This window comes from Falco punctatus, assembly GCF_963210335.1.
Source record: "Falco punctatus genome assembly, chromosome: 2".
Classification (NCBI taxonomy): Eukaryota; Metazoa; Chordata; class Aves; order Falconiformes; family Falconidae; genus Falco; species Falco punctatus.
Window position 1 is genome coordinate 1,265,320 of NC_137581.1, and position 16,118 is coordinate 1,281,437.

At 40.4% G+C, this 16,118-nt stretch overlaps 1 protein-coding gene across 1 annotated transcript in view; it reads right to left on the bottom strand.

Moving 5' to 3' along the window:
- FCHSD2 (FCH and double SH3 domains 2) overlaps positions 1-16,118 on the bottom strand; it is a 163,749-nt gene that overhangs the window by 119,636 nt on the left and 27,995 nt on the right. Inside the window, exon 3 of the mRNA XM_080374912.1 lies at positions 7,678-7,723. Coding sequence (XP_080231038.1) covers positions 7,678-7,723 — 46 coding nt within the window. The remainder of the gene's footprint in view (positions 1-7,677; positions 7,724-16,118) is intronic.

Here is a 16,118-nt window from a genome sequence, read left to right on the forward strand (position 1 = left end):
AATAAGAAAAACAAGCAAAACTAACAACAATCAAAAATTTGGACAGACCGGGACAAATTAATTTGTCAGATAAATAAACAAAAGTCACAATTCGTGTACAAGGCTTTAAGAAAAAAAATATATACGCAAAGTGGAAAAAGAGGAGATGGAGGCTACCGAGAAGTTCAAACTGGGGAGGGGAAATTCTGTTGGCTAATGGAGTGATGGACAATGAACTGGCATTAGCAGCAATACTAGGCCCACTATCAGGTGCAGAGATTAAATTTATAAATGGACTTCGAAAAAGCAAACATGATCAATATTCTGTATTTGGAAAGCAGCAGTTTCCTTATGTTTCTAACATAAACAAGCGTATTAGTACCACAGAGAATGTGCGACATTAATGAGGAAAGACTTTCTAATCAACATACCTATACACCTCACATTTTAAAAGAGAAAACAGTTGACCCACTGATATTCATTTTTATAAATGCTGGAATATCAGGACAAGATAAATGTGCATGGAGATGCTCTTTCTCATATAAGAAACAGCTATTTAATTAACATTTAGACCAACTGGATTCTGCCTTTTACAAAAATAAAACAGGTAATATTTTCATGAGAACCACTCTGACATTTCCCACCATTTTTTCCAGGTGATTCATAGATCAGTGTGTCATAGCAAATGGAGTCATAGGTCAGCATTTGAACACTGCCAAACTGTTATGCATTGGCAAGGTAGATGCAACATATTTTCATGAAGTATCTAATGAATTTTTAATTTAAAACCAACATTAGATACCAGTAACTAAGACTTCAAAACACAACAGTCAAAAGAATCATTGATCTAAGCCATGTTCAGCTGAGTTTTCCAAGCACCTGCACAAGGCCCTCTTAGTATTCTGTGCTTTCATCAACTAAACACAACAAAAACAAGCAAAGGAGTAACTAACCAAGAGGACAAAATAGTCCCCAAAAATAATCTGAGTCACTAGGTAAACTAGGGAAGTTGAAACAAAATGCATTCTCATACAGTTCTTCAGGCTTGCATCAAGCCATGTGCTTCAGGAGTAAGAGATGTCCACAGGCAGGACCGCTGGAGCTGGAAGGTGGAAAGTGAGAACTCCTACCGGTTGCCCTGTGCTTCAAGTGCCCCGTGGTGACATGGGTGTCAACCAACGACAACATCACCCAGAAAGCATCAACTGCTTGTGAAGGTCTACATCCTTCCTGGTTTCTGGGGTTAGGAACATACTTTTTTTCCACTTGGTTTTTCCTCCCAGAAACCTGCTCAGGCTTTTATATTTTTATTCACAAAGCAGGAAGAAATCTACAGAAAGCAGCACAGTATGTTTAGAAGCAAACCTGCCTGACACGGTTTTCTATCACAGATCGGATCAACAGAGCACGATTCCAAAGCGGGAGAAACACGGAAGCCTCACAGCCCCAAAGTACACATGAGGGAATATCACTGTGCAGGAATCGACCTGAACAGCTCCGGCACTTTTGCATTTGGATCCACAGGTTTCTTGAATCTGACTTTCCCCCCTCCCCCAAGTAGCTGTGCCAACAAGGCTTAAGGGAGTAACATCCAAAAAAAAGTCAGGCGAAGCTTCAGTGGGTCCGCTGACTTTTCCTACAGAAATTCCTACAACTGGCAAGGCAGAAAATTCAATTTGGACCTTGGATTTCAGTAGGTGTTCCTGTACAGACAGGTAAAAACTGGACTCTCCTAGGCCAAAGAGGTGCCATATTCACACAGCCACTATGGGAAACCACTGAAGCTGGATAAAGCCTGTGCAGAAAGTGTCCCTCCAGGCTCTGATGGTGAGGCCACAGCTCTGGCTGGGAGGAAAACATTCCCCAGCACCGGTGGGCAAAAACATGGTCTTCAGATTCAGTTAAGAAAACACTGCACGATTACTAAAATGCTGTGCAATACTACTGATAAAATAGAAGGAAGCCACCTCAAACCTATTAACATACTTTTGAGTAATGCACATGGACTATCTCGGCCCTGCGGGGCCACCTCACGCAGCCAGCATGAGCTGGGCTGGATGAGGCTTTCTAAAGAGATCTCAGTCAGTACAGCAGAGATACTGAAAGTCTCAAGAGAAGGATTATATGGACAAAATTCAAAAATTTAAAGATTTATGTTTTTTAAGAATTTTTTGTCTGTCTTAAAATAGCAATGATAAAGCTAACACCTGCAAGACATGCAGTAAGCTCCTCTATGGAAAAATACTTTACACTGGGTTTTCCCCAGTGTCTCCTTCAGAAAGTTTGAAAATACAATACACACAGAGACAAATTTCAAAGCAATTTGCTGTCTTCCAAAATTAACTGCAATCAAGTGCATCCAGATATAGCAATCATTCACCTCACTGCCCAATATGGAAATTTCTGCATAGTTTACTAATTTACTACAAGCAGAAGTTTCTCTGCAGAGAAACCATGGAATACCCAACTTTCTTTTCTATAAGCCTGAGAAAAAAACCAGTTTCTGTCTGTCTGTTAATTGACATTTAAACCCCTCCTCAGGTGATCTGGGGTACTGAGGTCAAAGCTCTTAATTCCCTAAAAGATGAAGTATGCCTAAGTCTTAAAAATACATCTTCTCCACCCCAAAAGGTCATTTCACAGGTATTTTTTAAATTACTGCTTGATTACAAAGGTCATTGATAAACTAAAACCAAGATACATCTCTTAAATATTACAGAAATACTCTAGAGGAGATTTACTGCAGCAGTAAACCTAATTATCATCCTCAAGTCCATCCGGTAACGAAACAGGCTGCTGACGGTCACCCTACAGCTGCTTCTTGTTTGTCCCCAAGCCAGGGACCCACCCGTAGAGTCTACAGTCTCTCCCTGCTCTCCATAAGGCTACAGTAACCTTCTGTATCCTTTGGGCTGAAAAAAATAGAAAACCCACATTCTGGCCAGACTACAGGGCCTGAAGTAATAGAAAGTTGCTTGTCGGAGATTCAAGGCAGGTACCTTAAGTTTTCTTTACTGACGCCCCAGGGTTAGCTAGGTGCCAAGTCAGGGGGAACACTTCATTTCACCCCAATTTTTTTTTTATTATTTTTATTATGATTCCAAACCTGTTGTAAGGTTGTGTTTACCAAACTGCAGTTGTTTTAGTTGTTTTGCCACGCAGGATTTCTGAATTAATCCAGGTAACTTGCGTTCGATACTGAAATGGCTGCATTTACAGAACTCACTAGCATGGTCCCGAAGCCTCACAGACATTGCTGCTCCTGCGTAGTGTCTGCCACCCTCCTGCTTTCACAGTCAATACTGCACCATTGCAATAAAGGAATGTATTTTCACAAAAGGAGCACTTTTCCTAGCACCTGACCTTTCTTTCTTGAAAGGTTCTAATTTTACTACAAGTACAACAATTTGATTTTCAATAAAGTTGTCTGCAATCTACTGAAGCACACCTCACTTCTTCCTAATATGCCAGCACAGGTACTTTGCAAGTACATACTTGTACAGGGCTCCTACTCTATAAACCTCAAAACATTTTACAAGGCAAAGGAGGAAAAATAATTGCGATTCTATTCCTGAAGCAGAAGTTGCATTCATTGCCAAAGACTTCTGTTTTTTTAAAAAAAATTTAAAAGTATTGAAAAGACCAGGGATCTAGTTCCCATTCCATCAGAGCCACCCATATTATGTTGGCTAGAATTCACTTAATTTCTCTTAATTTCTTACTAGGGAAATAGTATCACCTTTCCAGTCTTCAGAGTAGAAGGATAAATCCATTAACATTTGCAAAGCATTGGACTACATGGTAAAGAACAGCAAAGAAAAACCAAAAGCCACAGCACAAGTTAGTAAAACACGGCAGGGGGAAAATCACTTGATTTTAACCGTCTGAATTTTAATCCACTGAAAAATTTTTAAAAAGGCCACTTTATCGTAAGTAAAGCAAATCCTTGTCAGAAGATGGTAGAAGAAATGGTCAGCTCCTATCTTCTGATTTTAAGCAATGGAAAACCAATACAGTAAGGGGAAAAAAAAAAGAATCAAGCAACTATTTGGGCACTGCAGCCCGTAAATATTTAGTTATGTAAAATAAATTATATTTATTTATTATATGTGTTTGTATATAAGCTATACACATACACACATACTATATATACACAAAAAATGCTATTGCAATTTTCTAGAAAACAGGTTTTCACATATTTCTGATATCTTGAAAGAAGGTTTTTTTCAAGTCTGGTGGGACACGGGGTGAGGAAAGCTGGTAAAGGTAATCATACTATCTGCTTACATCCACCTTTCCTCTTGCCTTTAGTGCTCGTCTCTCCCCTCTATCTCCTTTCCCTTTGGCATTCATTTTACCTTATTTTAAGGCTCCTCTCCTGATCACTGTCATAAATAACACCAAAAGATGCTGCACTTCACTCATAGCTGCCAAGAGGAATGTGTGGATAGAAACAATACTACCTTTTATTTGCTCCATATTTTAAAATGTTTTAAACGTATCATGTTTCTCATTGCCACTGACACAGCAATCGACACCAAGTGACCTGTCCACTCTCTCCAGATCACAGATAACATAGCTATTTTTACCAAGCAGGCATATCTCCTCAGGGTTAATTGGCCTTCCAGAAAAAAATGGACAGGGAAAAACATCATAACAATTAGCACCTTTTTAAAAAATCTGAACAGAAACTTGTACTTGCACTTTAGTTCAAATTTAAAGCTCCTCATGGGCATCTCACAGAATGGACTTTCCTACCTTTTTTCTATGTTATCAATGCCTTCAGCTGAGGTACTACAGTCAGCAACTAATTAGCATGCACTGAAACAAGCAGCAGGTTTCACAGCTCAGGCTCTTTAGGGTTACTCTCAACCTCACAGAGGCAGGCCACGCTGACTGCCTAGAGACACTTTTTACTCTGAAACAATGGTAGCTAAATGTCGAGCAAAAACAAAGCATGACGAAACATGACAAGGAAGGTCACCTACATGTTCCCTGCAAACAACACAGACTGTGAAAGACTGCTGCTGAGTTTAAAGTGTGAATTAATAATAAAAAATTCAGCAGAGATGTACTTAGGATCTGAAAAAAAATCCCACAAACATTTTACCTAATTAACATGCTAGGTAAAACAGTCTTTTACTAGATAGCAGCAAAAGCACACATTGACTAAATCAGTGTTCTAAGCCACTGATTTCAACTACCTTATTCATTGTGATAGCTAATAATAATACAAAATTGCAATATAAATACTATTAGTTGGAATACTGTTAATGGGAAATGAGGGCCTTTCTACAGTCTCAATTCTGAATATTAAGGGAAGCCTCTAAGCGTATATTAAATAATGCTGTACTGAAAATACAAGTGAAACAGCCCAGTGCATCTCCACAACAGATCTAGAAAGGACTGCAGAACTGCAGTACCAGGGCTGATACATCAGATACTTCTCCCATTTATACCACAGCACAGCCTAGAAAAGCTGGTAAAGAACCTGCTGGAGGCAAACAATAAGCAAAAAAACAGCCCCCAAAAATCTTTGACACCAACAGGTACAATAGGGTGAAAAGACTCATTAAAACAACTCCCTTGATAAAATAAGACATAGGGCAATTTACATATGGATCCTGTAATTCATCACATACATTCAAGCCACTTACCATGTAATTAGGGATAAATTATAAACACTGAACCATGGTATTTCACTAGCGTTTGTGCAGGTTCTCCTTCTCCAAACAAAAGCACTCTGTGTATAGAAACTTGGCACCCAAGTGCACTGCATCAGCGGACAATTTTTTAAAACCAACAAAGTATTCATTTCTGGGAAACTTATTTTCACTGTCCACCCTTACTTTTTTTTTTTTTTTAAACTTGCCAAAAAAGTCCTAAGTTAGAATATTTTGAGTTCCCTAAGGTGACAAAAGGCATTTGGACAGAATCTGTGAAGAGATTTAGAAATCTTGCTTCAGAAACTAACTACTGAGAATTTCCAGTTCCCTTTATAACTGGTTTAAAAGGAATATCCCACTGTTGGTGAATACAACTTCACATTTATTTTGATTGCACTGTCTCTTAGCAAAAGGCTTTATGTGAAATTTTATTACCATCTCAAAAACAGAAATCCTTTTACAGGCCCAAGAAGAAACATCCAGCATTGTTCCTGAACTGTACACTTATCAGCAAACCAAGGAAGCGATCCCACAAGACTTCATTCATATAAGCAGCCATTCAGTGAATCTCAAACGATGCAGCTGTATGGCTGGAAAGTTGGGTTTTTCAAATGCAAGTATCTGAAAGCCTCCGTTGTTAAGACAGCCTTCCGAAACTGAGAATGTAATTATTTTTCCAACTTAGCAAGACTATTCCCTAAATGCGGCGACTGCTGTAAGTGTGTCTGCATATAAAAAACATTCCCAGTGTAGAAGGGATAAATGTTTTTAAGAACTGATCTTAAATTCTCTACAGTGTCATTACAAAAGTCACTAAATACATACTTTTAATCAAAGTTTCATGAGGCTTATATCGATTCTGTCACTGAAAACCTGATATATTTAATCAAATTCAGCGCAACTGCCAACGTAATCAATGTATGCTAATGTAAATTCATGTACAATGAAAGAATTGGAGCACCAGTAACTGCAGGCCCTTATAGCACTACTGTGAGCCTTTGGATTAAATTCAGCACAAATTTCATTTGATTTGCAAAGTGTTTTCTACTGAGTTTTGGGCTTGAGACAACACACAGGAAATCTAGGACTAGAAAATGTTTACATCGCAGATACAGAAATCCTCTTTCATAAACTGACAGTAAAGTCTGGCCCACAGAAAACGTTTGTTCTGTATATACTTGTGGGTGATGCAGCACTGATGACTAAAAGGATGCTTAACACAACAGCCTACAAACTACATTTGGAAACATCCTAGCGACAGCTTGTGTTTTCACATTTCACTGCTGTCACTGCCCCAACATCAACAATTGTAATGTCAGGCACATCTCCAGTTGTATTTTACCATATACTGAGCTCCACAAGCTCCCTTACTTATATTTTATTCCACCTTTAATCTATTTTAAAATAAATTTATTATTTTGAATCTGTTGTACTTGAACTTAAGCGCCAAGAGCCTTTACTGTAAATTTTGCAGGCAGCTGCCCCTTATTAGATGCTTTCTAATTTTGGAACAAGGGAGAAAAATCAATCCTCCCTCCTTTCTCACAAACAAATCAAAATTCATTCCACTTCCTATCACAAGCAGGAGGCCAAATCTGGCTGCTTTTATTTCACATGAATAGGAAGCTGCTCTCACTGAAGAATGTGAACGCAGATTTATTTTGGACTGAGTATGTCAGAAAACATTTCCTCTCCCTCTAATTGACCTGATTTTACTTTTTACACAGGTTTCACACTAACTTCTGAGAAACTCTCAAAGAGTTGATTGACTTTATAACAATTTGGAAAAAAACTTTAAAAATGTCTTCTGCACTCAAGAAATTCCTCAAGTCAAAACGTCCATGAAAGCACAGAATGGGCCCAAGTCCTGCATAGGCCAAAAGCTGCCTGATTCAGAACTTCAACAGATACTTTCATAGTAAGTAACTTATGGAAAGGATAAACAAAAAAACCACACTGTGGACAATTTGCTAATGAGTAAATTATATCAAGAGAACAATGCCATAGACAATAAAATTATTCCAGAACCTACCTGTGCATATTCTTTCTCAATTGAAGCTCTTTTCTGACTGAATGCTCTGAAAGAGGGGGAAAAACATAATCTGTTAATACATACAGCAAAGCACTATAAATTCAATAATTTACTTAAAAGTATTTTCTGCTACACACTCTTTATAGTTAAATGAGCAACAAAAAAAGCAAACTTGTTTGACAACTGTGTATCAGTACCCTAGCAACTAGCACATGTGGACTTCACATATGTGATGTTCAAATTTCCAAGTTTTATTGGACAAATTTAGTTCCCAGGACTACCAGTGTAAACACAGTTTACTTCATTAAAGGCTCATCAGCTTTCCACTGGTATAGCCCAGGGAAGAATTTGGTAGCACAGAACAGAATTTGGCTTTATGCATCTAGGCGGACTTACTTATTTTTTTCTGTTCTTTTTTTCTCCCCAAAATAATAATGAAAAAGTCCAGTTTCCTCAACAGCAACTGAACACACCTGATTTAGTTGCAGTCAGAAGACTAACAGCCTCTCTTTAAACCCATGCTGCCCCACAGCAATATCCTGATTTACCCATTAATGCAGCTCTATCACACTAGACCCACTGAACTCCATGCCAATCATAGCATGTCATTCCACACTAACATCAGGGCTGTACTCGCATGTACAGGCTCACGATGAACCATCTCAACCTATTATCAAATAGAGGGTTTCAACACTAGCACCGTTGTAACAGGAAGAAGGTTCAAATACCTAGATGTGTCAAAGCTCCTGCTTCAATAGCTTAAGCTATTCTGTCTGGCCTTTGAACAGTCAAAGCAGAGTCATTTTCTTCAAGATGTACTAAAACCCACAAAGCTTAAGGCTACGCCATCAGCAAAAGAAGATCTAATTCTATTTAAATTAGTTACACAATAATTATGGTGACATGTTAATAAAAAAATCCTCAGGAACATCCTATAATAAGGTTAACTCAATAAAAACAAACAAAAGGAGCTCTGAACAGGCTTTTTCTACTCCTGTCTACTCCATTTCACCCATGAAGAGTATCCACATGCTGATAGGGTATTACGGGCTCAGTTGCCCCAATGAGATGTAAAACAAAAGTCTAAATGCATCACAATTGCTTAAAATTCTTTCCAGATTAATGATAGCCCTGAAGATCTGGCCATATTCCAACTCCAATAATCACATCCCATCTTCTTAAATCCCCCTCGTGTAGCTCAGGTGGATGCACAGGGCTGCATGACCATGCGATATGAAACAATTATGTGAATAGGTAAAGCTCTCTGAGATGCTTGTAAATGAATCTACTTTGTAAAGCATTCAAGGTATTTCATCTAATATTACAAAGCAATTTATTTTTGGCTCTCCTGCTTCAAAGTCCAATATTGCAGCAGTTTAGTAAACATCTAAAAAACACAGTTTCCTTCTAGAAGAACTTATTTTTCTTTAGAAAGTATAAATAACTGCAGAAATAACTACTAGGAATAACTGAAACGCTTTATCAATACTGGAAAGGTAAAAGAAAACAAGCGTCTCTCTGCAACATAGATCTGGGAAGACTTTAGGCAAAGGCAGTTATTTTCCAATTCTAAAGCTAATCTTATTTGAAAACATAACATCAGAGCGAAGTGTTAAGGATACTCAGTTTACACAAAACCTAGATATGGAGCTGGGTATTTCACCATGAGGTCTTTTTTCCCCATACAAAACAAATTCCACTTAAACTAATTGCGTAACAACAATTGCGACAAGCTGGAAGCCTAAGATATCCCCTAAAAACGTTCTACATTAAAAGGTTTACACTAGAGAAGAAAAACAAAAGCATTCAACTGGCCCTAGTGTAGAATTACAAAATACCATGCAAATCAAATTTACTTGCAGAACCAACAGAAATCTTGGACTTGGAATGACTGCAAGCTCCAGCATGAAGAAAATGTATTGTACAGTAGCACCCCCATAAACTAGAAACATTTCAGAGCAGGTTTAGATTTTGTTCTGTATTTTAAATGGAGTTTTTACAAAAAAGTTGGCAATACAGCATGTAATTCAATTTATGTAATACTTAAATTTGTGTTTGATCTATGTTTTGCTGAATGACAAAAATTGTAAGTACTGACAGACTGGCAGGATCAGGCATCTGCATTCCTTGAATCTGGTGTTCTCTGCTGCTTTGTGGCTGCATTTCCCTTGATTAGTCAAACACAAAGCTGTTTTTAACCTCAGGACAGTTTATACCAGAATCCTTTTGTGACAACCATAAATATATTACAAAACATGACAAAATATGAGACTGAAGTAGACAAATTTCCCAGGAGAAAAATACTGGGGTGGGGGGTGGGGGGTGGGGGGGTGGGTGGGATGTGTGTGCAGAGTCTGACTAAAAAACGCATCATCATTTCTTAACTTGGAAAACCTGAAAACTTTCATGCGTGTATCTTGATTTGATGTGCAAAGCTGGGATAGTCTTGACATTACCATCATTCAAGATGGAATTTCAAGTTCATTCATATAAGGAAACATTTGGTTCCATAAGCTAATAAAATGTTCTCTTAACTTTTACTGAAAAGTTTTGAAGAAATTAATTCATATGTCTGCAAAAAAACAGGAACATTATTTAGGGTTTATTTGAACTAGGAAGTATTTTTGAACTAGGAAGTATTAGTATCTGTTATTATATCTTTGTCTCAAATTAAATAAGAGCAGGAAACACCAGAATTGCACATCCGAAAAAGTATCTTAGTTTTTGTTTCTGGACAGTAATTCCTAAATACCATCTCTATCTTGCAAATGTTAATTCATATGACAGGATTACTCCCTTCGCCCCACTAAATACCACTCAAAAGTATTTAAAGTATTTGACAGTTTAAAAAGAGAGTGAGAAAGAATAAATACAAAGAAATTCAGCAACATTTGATGTATATAATGATGCTACAACCATTTTCCATTGCAATTATCATACTTGCCACAATCCTCACATTGCAGGGAAATCCTGGCTTCGGTCTCCAAAAAGAGAAAACCAATAAAAATAAAACTACACTCACCATCAGGACAAGACGTCACCTTTTAAAAGAAATGCTATTTTATTACACCTCTGAAGTGTGACCAGGCACCTGTCTTTAAAAGAGCTTGCTGCTAGGGAAGACTGCTGCAAGTGCGAAGGAAAAGTCATACTCGGGAAAGTTATTTCAATGGTTTCAAACTACACGATTTAACATCAAGAAGCAATGCCGGTCACTCACGGCATTTCCTCACACACTGCTGCCTACAGCCCCTTCCCATAGCTTACAGCTCTGTATGACCAGAACAAACCTAATCCTGGAGGGATTACGAAGGAATGTTCTTTCCAAAGCACAAACAGCTAGAGAAGCTCTGCAGAGAAGTGTTGTCTTCCTTTGAAATGTCAGCAATTGGCCAAGTCTGGTCAAAAACAGAGCAGTGGAATTACACGGCAGTCGTTCCTACTGTCATTAGGACAGTAAGGACTAAAAATGGGGTTGGAAAGGACTTCTCTTTCAGACTGAAAACTACTAAGAATACCTGAGGAGGAGGAAGGTGGAGATTTTTCTGCTGCATACCAGGACTTTGCCCACTTCCACCTTCTTACATTCCTCACCAGGCTTCTGACCTGGGATAACATGCTCCAAGGTGCACCATGAGGGTAAGCTGGTCACTTTGTTTACTGAGGAAGGAAATTCTTTGGTCTTAATTCATAGGACTTGATGTGGTAAAACATATCTGGATGAAACGTAATGATCTGTTGTATTACATAAATTAGATTACACAATTTAACTTTCCCTTGAACTCTGTAACACAGTGGAACTGTAAGGGAGCAGAGGAATGAAAACTACACTTACTGCCATCCCTGCTTTGCCAACACCACTTTTACTAGTGCCAAACCCTCACTTGTCACTGCGACTTCCCAAATGCAAATTCCAGCAACTGCTAAGTATTTAAATGACTCATATCACTTTAAGATAACTGATGTGATGAAATATTGAGATATATTTTTAAGTTTCATTGTAAATATGATCTATGGAGTCAGGTCAGTGGAGAATGATACTTCCAAAAGTCTTCCTATAAAGAAACAGGAGAAACAGATGGGCTCAACTTGGTACATGGATGTCCACTTGGCCTGGAAATGCCTAAAGCTCCCATTTTTATGAAAAATCAGTATATTAACATTAAAATATACATTAGTTATATAACACAATGCTATATTTGCCAAGATTATCCAGTCATACAAATCTAAGAATGAAAGTCACAGCTTGCACAGTAAGCTAACAGTTAAACACAGTGACACCCTGAAAATCGGAAAGTAAATTACTCTCTATATTAAAAAAGCTAATTTAATTACATCTAGAGAGCTAAGCAAAAATGCAAACAGATGCTTCATGTATAAGTCTCTTGAATAAAAGAAAGGGCTTTGCATAGGTGAACTGTTTCCATTTAAAGGCTGAGAAATTCAACAATGAGCCAAGCAGGGCCCTGAATCACATTTGGAATGGGTTCCTGTGCAAGATCATGGTAATGGTAAAAAAACAGTGTATTCATTGCTAAATTTGTACAACTCACCTAGCACTAGCAGTTTGCGTTAATATAATTTGCTGGCTAGGGACATCCAGATATCTTGTTTAGAAATTTTAATTAAAAAAAAAAAATCCTTACAATTTATGCAACTATGCAAAGCACCAGACAATGTACAAATTAGCATCACATTCAAAACATTCAAGAATGTTAAAGAAAAACACCTGTTTTAACTGACCTTGACCTAAGAGAGTCCCCAATTGCTACGCTAAGAAAAGCAAGGAGCAGCAAATGAGAAAATAATATGCTCAGCTCTACAGAGACTGTATTTCACAGATCAGCAAAACAGAATAACAACACTGACACTTTCAGTACCATCTAGCTGAAAAACTGGGGAGGGGGGGCGGAATGATTACACATGCACAGGCTGCATGGTGATGGTAACTCTCTAAAACTTTTCTCTAACCCCTTTAATAGAGGCTACTGTAAACCTAACAGAATCAAAACAAAGTCAGTATTGTTTTCTCTTTGCTTTCCCAACCGTGGATCCCCCCCAAGACAACAAGAAGTGAAACCCACATTAAGTGATGCAGATGCAGATCAACAGAGTACACCTGTAAAGCCCCAATACAATGAGAAAAGGAATGGGAAAACAAATGGAAGAATAAAAGATTTTCCATTGTTTCTATTTTATGAGGTATTAAGGCAATATCAAAATTCAGTTTAAAAAATAATTCACTCCATCAAAAATTCTTTAATTAAATCTATGTAGGAATTGTAGAGCACATCGCAACTAATTTTAAACTGACTCAATCCAACGCTCAAGGAGGTGAATCAGTGAATCATGAAAAACTCCAAAATTTCCAGCTTCCCAAAAGTTGATCAAGAATAATTAATGACATCTAGTACTTATGCGAGTGGAAAATTATGACTTTGCAACTTCTGCTTATAATGAACACCGGTAACACACACATTCAGTGTGCAACGAGGTCCAAACTAATACTATATTGGTTTCCTTTTTTAAGATGAGAGGATAAACTCACTCGAAAAATCTCCATTAGAAACATTACAACAGACAGCTCTCATTTAAAAAAAAAAATAAAAGGGGGGGGGGGCAACCCCAGAAATCTCCAAAGCCATTATTGTGTAAAGTACAATTATACAGCTGATTTTATTAATTCTCTTTGTCCCATTCAGAGACAAAAATCACCACTGAACAAGCTAAAAATCACCTAACAGTGAAGCGCTCCCCCCCCTCAAAATACCCCGATCTACCTTTGAAACAAAAACTTGCACACAAGTTAAAATATAGCCTTAAACATCAATACTCTACCTCTTTCCACTGACAGATTTAGAATGCTTTTTACAGTGATGAGATGTATTTATTCTAAGCAAGGGAAACAGATCCTAATACATGAGTAACAGGGGAGGAACCCCGATGGTGAACCACACACATTTGAAATATTTATGTAGAAGGTGGCGTTGAAATTTCCAGCTGCCTGCCCCAGCCTGGCCCGTTGCTCAAGGCCGGTGTGTCCCTGGGGCAGGACTTGGCATTTACCTTTGTTGACCTTCACAATGTTCTTGCCAGCTCATGCCACCCATCTGCCAAGGTCACTCTGAACACGGCCCTGCCTCCAGCCTAACTAGCAGCCCTTCTCCCCCAGTCTGATACCCTTCTTCAACTTGCTGCGAGCATGCTCCATCCCATCATCCAGGTTGTTACTAAAGTCGTTTAACAGTACTGATCCAGTACTGACCTCTGAGGGATACCCAGCTGCCAGCTGGACTTTGCATTGCTCTCCACCACTTGCACTTTGGAAGTAGAGCCAATTTTCCACCCACTTATCAGTCCATATGTCCCTGAAGTGACTGCAAAGGTACTACAAGAGACTGTGTCAAAGACCTCGCTGAAGTCAACATGTACGACATGCACTGCTGTCACCTTGCCCACATTGCCAGCTTTCCCGGAAGGCAACCGGCCACAATTTGCCCTTTGTAAGGCCATGCTGGCTGCTCCAAATCACCTTCTTGCCTTGGAAATGGCTTCTAGGAGGTTTTGCTCCATAATCTTCCCAGGGACTAAAACGCGGCTGACCAGCCTACTATTCCCCAGATCTTACTTTCAGCAGTCTTTGAAAATCATTATGGCATTTGCCTTTTTCCAGTCATGGGGAACTTCTCCTGATTGCCATAACCTTTCAAAAATTACAGGGAACTATCTCGCCACACCTCTGTAGTCCCAATAAACTCACAGCTCTGCAACTGCACATGCACTTTTATTTCCTGCTATTTGTTTCCCAGCTGCACAGGCTCATGCACAGGCACCCGTGACAGAATCCCAGTCATACTGGGGCAAGCCTCTTCCAGGACACTGTCCCCCAGACACTTCATTAGACCCAGTGCCTTTGCTTCAGGTTATGGTAACTCCCCCTTAGCAGACCTAGTTTACAGCCTTCCTCACTAGGTCTAGCTGTTGGCAAAGGTGCTTGTGCCCCACTTTGTCAGACTGATCTCATCCCTCCTCAGCAGTCTTTGTTTCAGGGCTCCCACATTTGTAAGATCCAAAGCCCTGCCTGCAACATCAGCTGCACAGCCAGATGCAGACTTGCTGGATGCGTCCTCTCCTGCCCAAGGCCTTCACCTTCACAGGAGGGACCAAGAGCACCAAGGCTCTCCTGCACTTCACACTTGTCCCCAGAATCACACCATCGCTCTTTACACGTTCAAGGTCACCTCTGGTAGCATCCTAGGTGCCTGCATGGGATAACAGCACCCATGTTGGATGAGCCTCTGTAGCTGTTCTGCTGTATTCTGGATTTCACTCTCCAGCAAATATACCAAACATACCTCCCAAGATACTAAGTCAGCTGAGCTTATGGATGCTTCTGTTTCCTGTAGGAGGCAGGATCATTGCCTGCCTCTGATGGTACGCAGTCTGTTTGCTTCCTTCCGCAGCTCTTCACTCGGTGGCAACTTGGTACTTTATCAGAGCACATCTCCCACAAGGGAGACCACAGCTGACCACAGGGAGAGGCACCATGCACACCTTGCAGCCCAAGACCTGGACAGCAGCATCCTGGGGGAATCCCAGCATCCTTCTGGGATCAGGCCCAGCCAGCAGGGGTTATGAAAGGCAGGTCCGTCTTGACTCACCTGATCTCCTGCTATGACAAGGTGACCCAACTGGTGGATGAGGGAAAGGCAGCAGGTGCTGTCTACCCAGACCTCAGCAAAGCTTTGACACCATCTCCCACAGCATTCTCATACTCTGCACTGGGTACAACGCTGGCTGTGCCCAGAGCGTGGTGGGGAATGGAGTCACATCCCGCTGGCGGCCGGGCACAGGTGGTGTCCCCAGGGATCAGTGCTGGGGCCAGCCCCGTTTAATGCCCTTATTGATGACCTGGGTGAGGGGATCCAGCGCTCCCTCGGTCGGTTTGCAGAGGACACCAAGCTGGGGGGAGCAGCGCCCTGGCCGGTGTCAGCAGCAGCGTGGCCAGCAGGGCCAGGCAGTGCCCGTCCCCCTGTGCTGGGCCCTGGTGCGGCCGCCCCTCGAGCCCTGGGCTCAGCGTTGGGCCCCTCACCCCCAGACAGACCCGGAGGGGCTGGAGTGTGTCCAGAGCCGGGCAGGGGCTGGGGAAGGGGCTGGGGCACAGCTCTGATGGGGGGGGGCGGCGGGGGGAGCTGGGGGGGCTCAGCCCAAAGAAAATGGGGCTCAGAGGGGACCTTCTTGCTATTAGCAATGTGGGCGTCTGTCTCTTCTCCCAGATAACAAGTGACAAGACAAGAGGAAACAGCCTCAAGTTGCGCCAGGGGAGGTTTACATTGGATAGTGTGAAAAATGTCTTCACTGAAAGGGTGGTGAAGCACTGGCACAGGCTGCCCAGGGATGTAGGCAGAATCACCATCCCTGGAGGTGTTTAAAAAACACAC